The sequence below is a fragment of the Ovis canadensis genome, chromosome 14, assembly GCF_042477335.2.
Source record: "Ovis canadensis isolate MfBH-ARS-UI-01 breed Bighorn chromosome 14, ARS-UI_OviCan_v2, whole genome shotgun sequence".
In the NCBI taxonomy this organism is placed as follows: Eukaryota; Metazoa; Chordata; class Mammalia; order Artiodactyla; family Bovidae; genus Ovis; species Ovis canadensis.
This window is the reverse complement of record NC_091258.1, coordinates 58,699,057-58,711,479: the sequence shown is the minus strand read 5'-3', so window position 1 is coordinate 58,711,479 and position 12,423 is coordinate 58,699,057. Positions and strand designations below refer to the sequence as shown.

Sequence of the window (12,423 nt, the reverse complement as noted above, 5' to 3'; positions counted from 1 at the left end):
TCCCCATCCTTCCCCCACCGAACGTGTGCACAGAGGCCCTGTCACCAGGCCAGGAGGGCGGGTCCCCGGAAACACCAGGGGACTCTCTCGGATTTGGAGGGGGTGTAGAAGGTGACTGGGCTCACGAGAGAGACTGTGAATCAAGTCCAAGAATCTTTATTTCATGAACAAAACTACTGTGTAAAGAGAGACGAGGCTGAATGGGCCCCTTTCTAAGTGGCCACAATCCAAGGCTGGTGAGAGAGGGTGGGTTGGGCTGGGGTGAGAGTGCATCGCAGGGAGAGGAAACCCCAGGTCCAGCCAGAGGAAGCAGAAGTGGAAATGGCACCAGGGGTCGGAGGGAAGCTGGGCGGTGGGGGTCCAGGAACCCCCTGCCCCGAACCGTTCCAGCCATCACAAGCCCCACTGGGCGGGGAGGGGGCAGGGAGGCGCTGGGCCCCTGCTAGTGCGTGTCCGAAGCGGCCAGTGTGTGCAAATCAGCAAGAAGGAGGGGTGCGGAGCCGCTGCCCCCACCTCACCGCCCCCCCCCAAACAGGCAGCAGAAGCAAGGGTAGGGGGCAGCGGCAGTATTGCTTTAGCCATCATGCATGGCGCGGGTGGGTGATGGGGCAGGAGGGAGAAGGCTGGATTAGGGGTGTGAGCCAAGCCCCCTGCCCCTCCCACCCTGGAGGCTCCGTTGGCAGGATTCTGAGGCTTGTGGAGGCCCAGGAATGACCAACCCCCATCGGGGGCAGACCTCGCCTGGGTGTTCCCCCGTTGGGGCTGGCTCTTCCTTGAGTTGGAGCCAAGGGCCTGAAAGGGGAGAGACACGGCATGACAAACCTAACAGCTAGCTGGCACCTCCCAGGCTCTCCAGCCCCCTGCCCGCCTGGCCGCCCACCTTACCGGGGCTATTCGGCCACCTGGACACCAGTACAGTTCTCTTTGCTTTCTGAGGTGATGGCCAAGTATTCCGAGCTGTGGGGGCAAAAGCCAGGTGTCCAGCGACCCCATCGTCAGTCTGGCCCATCCCCCCATGGAGACTGATGAGGGTTGAGGTCTCTGTTCCCCAGGGGCACAGGGGTCAGAGAGAAGAGGAGGTGACAGGCTGGATCCTGGGGATCCAAGAGGAGCCCAGGCTGGAGGTCTGGAGCCCTGAGTGTGAGGGAGGAGGGGTTCTGGGGGCCTAGACTCCTAGGTCGCCAAGGGGTTGGGGTCTGAGTCTGAGGGAGCAGCGAATGGGGGGCTCAGACTCCTGGGTCCTGGCAGATAAAAAGGGCTAGGGCCTAGAGTCGTGTATCTCTGGGGCAGACGATGCCAGGCCCGAGCTCTGGATCCTAACAGAGGTGGGGGCTAAAAGAGGCTGAGCACGGAGGGGCAGGGACCCAATCGCAGCCTCACCCCATCTCTGGCACCAAACGGTCCCCTCTGGGGAAGACTGGCAGATGGTGCCTGGGTCACTTCCCCACCCGCCTCCCCGCTCAGCCCATGCTCCCCTCTGGGAAGCACTAGGCCTTCTGGGCTGTTTCTCCCCTCCTCAGGACCCCACTCACGCGTTCTCTTGTGCGGCAGCCTCCGTGGCAGCGGCGATCTTCTTGTAGCAGTAAACCATCTCTGCCACGAGCCAAATGGTCAACACCACGATGAGCACGTACATCATGATCTCGGACACGATGGACGCCATGTCTCTGTTGGCTGCAGGGGCCAGGCAGGGTCAGGGGGCAGTCTGGGTGTGTCCTGAGTTGGCTGTGCAAGCCTGGGCACATGGCTTGACCTCCCTGGACCTTGTCTGCAAATGAGGCCACGCTCTCCCCCTAGAGGCATCATTGTTACTGTGGTTCTTAATAACTGGCCTTGGAAGAGCTTTCAGATCGCCTTGAACCTGTCTCCCTGTGTGAGGATGCCTCCACGTCATGCAGGTGATTGTAAGTGCCCCAGAGCTGACGCTCTGCAACGAGAAGGCTCGGGTTCAAATCCTGGCTCTGCCACTTGTCAGCTGTGTGACCTTGGGCAAGTGACTCAGCCTCTCTGTGTCTCAATTTCTCCACCTGTAAAAAGTTGATAATCACAGTATCTCCTTCATGGGAGTGTTGTGAGAATTAAATAAGCTTTTAAAACCCTTATAACAGTGCTGATGGATGTTTACTATTATTAATATCATCACGGTTATTACTGGGGCGAAACAGCACAGTAGTTAATAGCAGGGCTCTGGAGCCAGACTGTTAGGGTCCAGATCTTATCTCTGCCTCTGCTGTGTGACCACAGGCAAATGACTCCGCCTCTCTGAGCCTCTCTTCCCCTGCCGTAAAATAAGGATGATAATACTCATGCCTTCTCACAGGGTTGCTGGGAAGAGGAAATGAGTTAACATCTGTAACCTGCGTGGATGTGCCCACAGTCAGCACTCCCGAAGTGCTGGCTATTTGCTGACGTTTTCCGGAAACCCTCTCTCCTTTCCACAGCCCTGGCTCTTGCCAATGCCAGCTTCCTTTCACGGAGCCTAAATTTAAACTGTAAAAGGAGCATGTTCAGCCGGGGGACCAGAACGCAAACCCATGGTGGCGTCCTCGGCCGGATTTCGCAGGTTTCCACCCCGTATCCCCAGCCCCTCCTCCTGGATGGCCGGGACCTCATTTTCCCCGCTGTTCCCACGTGGTCTTCCTCCCCTAGGTGTGTGCTCATTGCTTAGTCATGTCCGACTCTTTGCAACCTTATGAACTGTAGCTCGCCAGGCTCCTCCGTCCATGGGATTTTCCAGGCAAGAATACTGGGACGGGTTGCCATTTCCGCCTCCCCTGGGAGTGGGCACTTTCTGCTGCCCCACCCAAGGCAGATGGTACCAAGGCTTTCTGGGCCACAGGGAGGGGGGTGCAGGGTCCGATGCCTCTCCCCTGCTTCCTGGCAGCAGGAGCTGGGGACAGGACTCCACACCTCACCCGTTTATTTGTTCGCTTGTTCTTTCACTCCAGAGATACCCTGAATGTGTCTCCTGCGGTGAAAGCATGCTCTCGCCCAGGCTCTGTCCTGAGTTCTTTATCTGAACATCTCCCTGACTCTGAAACAACCCCAAGGATACAGAAAGTCCAGGCTTCCCATGTCAGCTGACCTCCAGAAGCACAGAGTTGAATACATGCTGGATAAACCTCAGTGGTAAAGAATCTGCCTCCCAGTGCAGGAGACACAAGGGATGTGGGTTCGATCCCTGGGTTGGGAAGATTCCCTGGAGTAGGAAATGGCAACCCATTCTAATATTCTTGTCTGGGAAATTTCATGGACAGAAGAGCCTGGTGGTTGGGCTACAGTCCATGGGGTCACAAAGAGTCAGACATGACTGAACACACACACAAGCAAGCATGGATAAAACTCAGTCATCAGAATTCTCACCCCTGCTCCTAGAACTCACCAACCAAATGGATTAAGTAAACTGGTATCCTGCTCTCCCAATCAGATTAGGACGGTGGCAGGTACAGCTCTCTAGGCCATCTGCAGGACAAGTTTACTGAGGACTTCCCTGGTGGCTCAGACGGTAAAGAATCTGCCTGCAATGCAGGAGACTTGGGCTTGATCCCTCGGACGGAAGATCCCCTGTGAATGGCTACCCACTCCAGTATTCTTGTCTGGAGAATTTCACAAACAAAGGAGCCTGGCAGGCTGCAGTCCACGGTGTCGCAGTCAGACACGACTGAGCAACTTTCACTTCACTTCACTTCAGAGAGGAGAAAGTGCCAGGCAAGAATGCAGAGCCAGGATTGCACCCAAAGCCAGGAATCAACTCCAAGTGGAACTGACTGCAGGGTCTGAGCTCTTATCTACTCTTAGAAGCTCCCGCAGCCAAAGAGAGACTTGGAAATGGCTGTGGCATGTCCAGGGCAGTCTCCATCAACCCACAGACATCTCAGGAGGCGGGGCTGTCGTCCCCTCCCCCCCACTTCACAGATGAGAAACTGAGAGAGGGCAGTCACACCCAGGAGCAAAGGCAGTTTCTCTGAGAAGGCCTTTGATCTCTTCAAAATCCCTGAATATTCTGAGAGCTTCACCTGCGTGCCCCCAGGGGCAGATCTGAAGCCCCAGCCTGCACGTCTACAGGCCGGATGTCTTGCCAGCCTCAGTCACCACTGCGCCTCCCCACCTGCTCCCCTCTTACTGGGTGTGTCCAGACAGAATAAGCCTTCCTGTCCCCAGATGCCAGCCTCACCCCTGGTGGGAGACACCCAGATGCTTCCTACCATCTTCTGCACCCCTCCCAGCTCAGTGAAGGCCTCATCTCCAGCACCCACTGCTCCCTCCTTTGGAAAGGACTTAGTTCATTACTGAGGGGTCATGACCAGGAGGCAATACCAACTGATGGGTAATGTTGAAATGGCAGTAAGACAGTGGCTTGTGATAAAGAAGACAGCAATGGCTACTGATGCTAACAGTACAATAATACCATGGGGAATGAAACGCCATAGAGGGACACCTATGGTAAAAACACTACAAAACGAGCCAGGATACTGAATACATACCAAATAAAAATTTTTTTAAAACTATGACACGACTGATAATATTTTAGAACATATAGCATGGTGGCTAAGGATTAGAAAAATGATAATATGGTGGATAATATTAAAAATACTCTGGGATGATGGATTATAATTTAAAAAAATATTGTTGTTATGTTTGGGGTTTGGTAATGTGAAAACACTATAGCTTGCTACTGCTAAGTCGCTTCAGTCGTGTCCGACTCTGTGCGACCCCATAGACGGCAGCCCACCAGGCTCCCCCGTCCCTGGGATTCTTCAGGCAAGAACACTGGAGTGGGTTGCCATTTCCTTCTCCAATGCATGAGAGTGAAAAGTGAAAGTGAAGTTGCTCAGTCGTGTCTGACTCTTAGCGACCCCATGGACTGCAGCCTACCAGGCTCCTCTGTCCATGGGATTTTCCAGGCAAGAGTACTGGAGTGGGTTGCCATTGCCTTCTATAACATAACATACTATATCACAATGGGTAAGGTTAAAAAAGCAGTACTATAACACGGTGGATTAAAAAACACTGGGGTATGGTGGATGGTGCAAAAAATACAGGCTCTGGGAAGATAACAGAAATAGTCCTATATTACATAAATATAAGTCCATGCGTGCTAAGTCACTTCAGTCGTGTCCAACTCTTTGTGACCCTATGGGCTGTAGTCCACCAGGCTCTCTGTCCATGGGATATCCCAGACAAGAATACTGGAGAGCGTTGTTATTCTCTTCTCCAGGGGATCTTCCCAACCCAGGGATGGAACCCGAGTCTCTTAGGTCTCCTGCGTTGGCAAGCGGGTTCTTTACTACTAGCACCACCTGCCAACTAAATATAAGTCCTGCATTACATAAATATAAGCCTCCCACATATACTGGGAAGCAGTATAATGTGGTAGATAATGTTAAAAAAAATAGAGGCTCTTCTGGGACCTGGGCATGCCTGAGCCCAGTCTCCACCATGCTGGGGAAGACAGCATCATGAGCAAGGGCTGAGCCACAAGATGGAAAGAACTTGGGTGCCCAAAGGGCATCCAGGAAACTTCCTACCCCCTGACCCTTCACCTGAGCACAGATTTGGGAGATGGGACTGACCCAAACTTTGTTAAGCCACAATATTTGGGGGTGTCTTTTTCACAACTCCTCCACCATCACCCAACTCACCAGGGCAGGGCTCCATCACTGACGTCTGTGGGTGGCCACCCACCCAGCATCGTGACCTACACCAAAGAGTTGCTCAGACATGTCTCCTGAATTGAATTCTGCTAGATCACTTTGCTAATGCACGTAAAAATGCTAATTACCAACAGGAACCCACAGGCTCTGGCTGATACCAGAGTATAGTGAATCATGCCAAGAATAAAAACAACAATCATACAGGTTGGGCTGGGTTCAAATCCAGGTCACAGCTCTGTGACCTTGGCCTTGCAATCTTACCTCCCTGAGCCTCGGTTTCCCCATCTGCAAAATGGGGATAAGAAGAGCCTCTACACCAGAAGGTGGGTTGTTTTTTCACTGCTAAGTCATGTCTGACTCTTTGAGACCCTGTAGACTGTGGCCTGCCAGGCTCCTCTGTCCATGGGATTTCCCAGGCAAGAATACTGGAGTGGGTTGCCATTTCCTTCTACAGGGGATCTTCCTGACCCAGGGATAGAACCTGCAACTCCTGCATTGCGGGTAGATTCTTTACTGTCTGAGCCACCACATGGTGGGTGGGAGGATTCAGTGAGGGGCTTCATTCAGGACAATGAGGCTAGCCCCCGTCTTGGGGAAGGGGGGAACCAATGCACATGGCCCGTGATGGTGGCATGTACTGATGGCCCCTAGGGACTCACCTGCCATCCTCTTTGGAAGCCCAAGGTCTGGGATATCTCCCTGACTCTCTAGGCCAATGGCCCCTGGGGCCCTGGAAAATTCCAATTTACACCCAATCAGAAGATGGTTCAGGGAAGGAGTCCAAAGCAGTTGAAGCCAAAATGATGAAAAATGATTCAAAACACACCTTAGATCTTTGCTGCTCAGCGTGGCCCCAGACCTGCAGCCTTGGCCTCATCTGAGACAGAATCCTGGGCCCAACACGGATCTGTTGAGTCAAGATCCAAACAGGACGACCGCATATGGGTAGAATTTGAGGAGCCCCGCCACAGGTGACACCACTGATTTCCTGCCCCAGGTGACACAGGGGGCAGGACTAACACTGTTGACAATCAGAAGCACCACGACCATGGCCCCCGTGTGCCGAGGCCCTGCAGTGGCAGACACACCAGCCTCGGACCCCCAGCATCTCACTCCATCCTCACCACCTCCCCCACGACATCAGAACGGCTCCAACGACACACCGAGAGAGAGACACCGTTATCGCCTGTTTCCTACAGGACGACACTCAGGCTGACAGGAGGCACAGCGCAGGAGGCAGAGCTCAGCTCTGCACTCAGCACTTCCGTGGGACAGGCCCGCCATGACCTCTCCGTGGCTGAAGGGAAGTGGGGGCTGGAGCTGGAGTCCAGGCGGGAGGTGTTGCCTCCACCCCCTGCTGCCCAGGCGCTGAGCCAGCCTGTCCATCCGCCCCCACTTCCGCCATCTGTCCCTCCATCTGGCTGCCCGGGGGCCGGACTCACCTTTGTCCACCACCTCAAGGTGGATCTTTTTGACGACGCTGGTGTTGTGCTCGTAGTTTTCGAAGAAGAGCAGGCGGTACACGTGGCACTCATAGTCGCCCGAGTGGTTGTAGGTGACATTGGTGATGAAGATGGACAGGTCCTGCAGGTCCTTGGTGCCCCGGCTGCCGTTCCACACCACGCGGCCCTCAAAGCGCTCATCCTCTTCCAGCTGCAGCACCTCGTTCTCATAGCGCAGGATCTGGGGACAGTGGGCGCGGGGTCACTGCCAGCCACCCCTGCCCCACAGAGACCTCTATTCTGCCCCTCGCCCTGATGCACAGACACAAAAGGACCCAGACTGTGCCCAAGCCCTGACACACACACGCTGCTGCACGTGTTCCTTGCCCATCCTCTGGAGCCCCCATTCAGCCTTTCCGGTCTTCATTCTCTACCATCTTGCCCAGCCCCCAGACACACTCCCCAGGCAGGGCGAGAGACAGCCCAGTTCTGGCTGTGGAGACTTCAATCCTCTGGCAGGCCCTTAGAAAGTTTATGGAACCCCCTCCTATGCAATTCAAAACACAGAGAGTGAAAAGGAGGTCAAAAAGTTCTGTTTCGTTCCACGGTAACAATCTGAGGCATTTTTTGCTGGCATAAAATAATTCTGATGACATATATTTTGTGACAACCATGTGCAAGGTGCAGGAACTCAATTCTCACACCAGCCTCAGAGCTGGAGAGTACCCGTTCCCCCTTCTTTATAGAGGAGGCAATGAATGTTCAGAGGGGTTCAATGGCTTGCCCAAGGTCGCCAGCCGGTCCTGGTGGAGCTGGCATGTGGATCCAGGTCATCAGAAATGGTACCTGGGTGCAAACAAACTCGCAACCCCAACCGGAACCCTGCTCCCCGTCACTAGCTCCCGCACAGATGCCCACCCTCCCGTGCCAGGAGCCCACCCACCTTGACAAACTCCTCTGTGCCCTTCTGGCGGAAAGTCCACTCGGTGAAGGTCTCGGCGGTGGTCTCACTGCGGCGCTTGCAGGAGATGCACAGGATTTTGAAGGTCATCCCGTACACGGCCTCGGTCTCCGAGTCCACCTCCACGCAGCCCCCCCAGGCTGAGGACACTGCAGGGACAGTGGGCTCAGGTCGAGCCGGGGCACCCACCACCCTTGGCAATGCCAGGCTCACTGGCTGACAGCTCTCAGGCCCCTTGGAAGCCATCTGGTTCCCCTTGATTACGATCAGGAATAGCCAGAACCAGGCTCGGAGCTTGGCGCTGCCACCAGCTATGTGCCCTTGTTGAGTCCCTCATCCTCTCTGATTGCCCCTGTGAATAGTGAGGGAAATGATTGTCTTTCTTTTGGAGGTGGCTGGGCAGGTTCTTTAAGGCAGGTAAGGCTGCAGGGGACCTGATACATTGTGTGTGCGCTCAGTAATGTCCGACTCTTTGCAACCCCATGGACTGCAGCCCGCCGGGCTCCTCTGTCCATGGGATTCTCCAGGCATGGAGAATACTGGAGTGGGTAGCCATGCCCTTCTCCAGGGGCTCTTCCTGACCTAGGGATCGAACTCGGATCTCCTGCATTGCAGGCGGATTCTTTACTGTCTGAGCCACTAGGGAAGCCCAAGGTACACTGGATGCCCCCATCAACAGGGCTGCTACTGTGGTCAGTAACTTAGAGTCTGTGCTACCCAAGTACCCCTTTCTCAGGAGGCCACTTGTCCAAGGTATTGCAGTGTCTAGGTGGTGGGACCAGAATTCCAGTGGTGTTAGAAGTTCAAGGTGGCAGTGTCAGTTCTACCAGCACTGATGGCTCTCTAAGACCAACCAGCCCCAGACGAATGGGTTGGGAGAAGCCAAGGCCTCAGAGAAGGAGGTGGGCACTGGATCCAGGGCAGAAAAACACTTCAGCCCTGCTCCCCAGTCCCGTAAGTTCCCGACATCCACCCCCTCCTATCTTCTCCTGCCCCAGGCTCCTCACTTCCTGAAGCCAATCCCACCCCCATCATCTTCTCAAAACTCTGAGCTCTTTCCCGCCACAGGGCCTTCACATCCCCAGCAGATTCCAGTCCCTTTGAGTCCCTCATCCTCATTCTTACCTGCCTCCTCCTTCCTGCTCACTAGCTCGTGCTGTCTTTCCAGCTCCGAGGCTTTTCCTTTGCCCCCCATCCTTTCCTCTATTAATTGGGCTTTTCTGCCCTCCTCCTCTGCTGTCTCTTTCCATCTCCCTGAGCGCCTCAGTCTTTGTCGCCCCCTCTTTATCTCTCTCAGGGATCTCTCCGAAGGCCCCACTTTGTATCTTTATCTCAGGCTCAGATACCCTCTCCTGGCCTCTCCATCTCGCCCTGCACCCTTCCCTGTCCTTTTAAAACTCCATCTCTCCCTGTGTCTACCTATGTCTCCATCTCTTCCTGCGTCGCTCAAGTTTTTCTCTCTCCACCGCTCAGATCCCTAACTCTCTGGCACACTCTGCACCGCTCTCTCTGTCTTCCCCCTCACTTTCCAGCTCCCCAGTCTCCCAGCGGAGCACTCAGGAGTAGTTCTGTGTCTCTCGCCGCTGCTTCCCTTCCGTCTCGATCTCTCCCCGTGTCTCTCTCTCTCTCTCTCTTGGTCTCTCCGCCTCAATCTCCGGGCGCCGCCTCCCCCCGCTCCCACCTCCCGAGGCTGTAGGTGTCACATTGCAGCCTGCGGGGCTCTCCGGGAGCAGCTGACTCCGCGTTTCCTCGCCCCCGGCTGGGCGCCCGCAGCCGCCGAGCCGTGCCAGCCTGGCCCTCGCCCGCTCGCGCCCACCCGCACCTCTGCGCCCTCCCGAGCCCCGCTCCCCGCGCGCACAACTTTTGAAGCGGACTTAGCCGGGCCGGGGGATGGGGTGGGGACGGCCCTCGCCCGCGGCCCAAAGTCCCGAGAGCGAATCCCGCCGCCCGGCCAGTGTGCCGGCTGTGCCCCTGCCGCGCGCGACCCCCGCGCACTCACCCAGTGCGGCGCCGACCACGAAGGCCAGCAGCGTCCCCATGGCTGCGCTGCGCACGCTGCGCCCCCCTCCCGGGCCGCCGGTATAAATAGCGGGCGAGAGGCGGCGGGACCCGGCGGCGGTTAGAATGTCCCCGGGAGCGCGCGGGCGCAGCAGCTGCGGCTCTGGGACCGGCGATGGGGGAGGGGGGGCGCGGCCCCCCCGCTCCGGTTACCGCCGGGGGCCCAGCCCCGGGGCCCGGCGTCCGGGCATCCCCGCCGCGCGGGCGGCGGCCGCTGCTCGGGCTGCTGCGTTCGCGCGCGCAGCCGGACACATCCGCCAGGTGCGCGGACCCCGGCCCCGCTCCGGCTCGGGCGCGCTAGGGCGCGGGCCGCGGTCTCCTGCGCACTGCAGCGGCGGCGGCGGCGGCGGCGGCGGCCACGGCAGGGAGGAGGGAGAGGGAGGGGGCGGGATGAATCACCGCGGGGGGAGGGCGCGGCTGCCCAGCCTTTGCCGCAGCGGCCCGGGAGGCGCCCGCCGCACCGGCCTCTCCCGGTGGTGGCGCAGGGACGGCGGCTTCGGGCGTGGGGCGCGTGGTCTGGGCGTCGGGCCCCTCCAGACTTCGGGGACCCCCAGATGCGGAGTCTGGGAAAAGTGACCCCCCAGAGTCACAAGAGGGCTTGGAGGGCGGTTTGAGGGCAGGGCTCCGGACTTTAAATTATGGAGGTCATCCCCCTGGAATTTCCAGGGGAACCTGGCAGGAACCTCCTGGTGACCTCCCCCTCGAACCCCGGGCACTCGGGCCTGGAGGTCACTGTGTTGGAACCCAAGTGGGCTTGGGGGGTGTCAGGCTAGGGCTACCCATAATACTCCAGGCCCCTCCCAAGCAGGAGGGACACCCTGGATCCAAACCATAGAGGCTGCTCTGCTCTGGGTACTAGAGGTGCCACGTTTCTAGAAGAGGACCCTTCAGTGACCCCTCTACCCTCTGTCTCTGACGTCATCTTCTACTCCTCCCCCTGCGTCCCCCACTCCCCGCCCCGCTGCCGTCGAGGCCCGTGCTCTTTCCAACACACCAAGCTCACTCCCAGCTCAGAGCCTTGGTCCTTCCTCACCTCTGCTTGGACCACTCTTCCCCTAGGTGACCCCAGGGCTGCCTTCCTCTCCTCCTGCAGCTCTTGGCTCTAACATCAGCTTCATCAGGCCCTCCGTCCACTCAGAACAAACTGCCTCCACCGTCCCTTACTTGACCTCCTTTACCAGGTTTTTTTTTTTTTTTTCTCACAGCAGTTGTCACTACCTGACATTATACTCTTCTTTATATGGTTCCTCCATTCACCTCTTGTCCTTCCAACCCTGGAAAACAAGCTCCCCCAAGGTGAGAACACTGTCCTGGGCACCAGTGCGTCTTCAGCACCTTCAGCTGTGCCTGGCACCTTGAAGTGTTGTTAGTTGCTCAGTCGTGTCCGACTCTTTGTGACCCCGTGGACTGTAGCCTGCCAGGCTCCCTCTGTCCATGGGATTTCCCAGGCAAGAATACTGGAGTGGTTTGCCATTCCCTTCTCCAGGGGATCTTCCCAACCCAGGGGTCCAACCCAGGTCTCTTGCACTGCAGGAAGATTCTTTACCATCTGAGCCAGTCAGGGAAGCCCTTTGTCACCTTACAGGTGCTCAATAAATATTTGTCAAGTGAATAAATAACTACCAGTTCTAGAGCCCTGCTATATGCTGGGTCCACTTCTACCTCCACAAGCATGTATACAGCAAGTTCTGTTATTAATCTGCATTTTACGAACTGGGAAACAGGCTGGGAGAGGGCCATTCCCTTGCCTAGGGTCACGCAGCCAGCCTCAGGTGGGTCTGGAATTCTGCCCGAATGGCAGGTAACTTGTCTGCTAAATGAAAAGGATGAGGACAGGGGCTCTTTCGGGACCACAGTGAGGAACTTTTGGCTGAGGGTTGCTTTTTAGGTCCTGACCTCCAGTTCTAGATAGGGTGAAGTTCCAGAATCTCCCCAGCCCAACTTTGCCAGGCAAGAGGAACCAAGGGTGGGGCTGGCCCTGGGGCAGAGGGAGAGGAAGCCAGGGACACGAGACACCTTTGTGGTCTGGGCCTTTGTGCCAGCACTTCCTGGGGCTGTGAAATTCCCCTGCAAAAAATAACTCTCTTGCTGTTCCGGTCCCTCCTGTCAGCGGTGGCAGGCAGAGGCACAGTAAGGACAGGTCTTAGGCACCACACAGGGGCACCTGCAAACTAATGTTCACTGAGCACCTACTATGGGCTTGGTGCCATTCTAAGCACTTTACTATTAACTCATTTAATTCTTCTACAAGATGGGTGTTAACATTATTTCCATTTTACAGGTGTGGAAAACTGAGGCACAGGAAGGG

The 12,423-nt window shown here is 56.5% G+C and overlaps 1 protein-coding gene across 2 annotated transcripts; it reads right to left on the bottom strand.

The window, feature by feature from the left end:
- Positions 1-140: 140 nt before the first annotated feature.
- SCN1B (sodium voltage-gated channel beta subunit 1) lies at positions 141-11,600 on the bottom strand. Of its 2 annotated transcripts, none has more exons than XM_069550654.1 (6): positions 11,334-11,600; positions 8,040-8,206; positions 7,097-7,337; positions 1,533-1,674; positions 886-957; positions 141-792 (listed from the first exon to the last, which is right to left on the bottom strand). In XM_069550654.1, the coding sequence occupies exons 1-5, from the start codon at positions 11,338-11,340 to the stop codon at positions 891-893; spliced, it is 624 nt and encodes a 207-aa protein (XP_069406755.1). In that variant the 5' UTR covers positions 11,341-11,600; the 3' UTR covers positions 141-792; positions 886-890. The 2 variants fall into 2 exon arrangements, with proteins under 2 accessions (XP_069406755.1, XP_069406754.1); XM_069550653.1 differs by lacking the exon at positions 11,334-11,600 and adding an exon at positions 10,057-10,484.
- Positions 11,601-12,423: the final 823 nt, after the last annotated feature.

Coding starts and splice junctions, on each gene's coding strand:
- SCN1B (XM_069550653.1), bottom strand. CDS start 10,096: ATGGGGACGCTGCTGGCCTTCGTGGTCGGCGCCGCACTGG. Junction 1,675..7,096: donor CCTTGAGGTGGTGGACAAAG/GTGAGTCCGGCC, acceptor TGGCCCCTGCAG/CCAACAGAGACATGGCGTCC. Junction 958..1,532: donor GCTGCCGCACAAGAGAACGC/GTGAGTGGGGTC, acceptor TTGCCCCCACAG/CTCGGAATACTTGGCCATCA.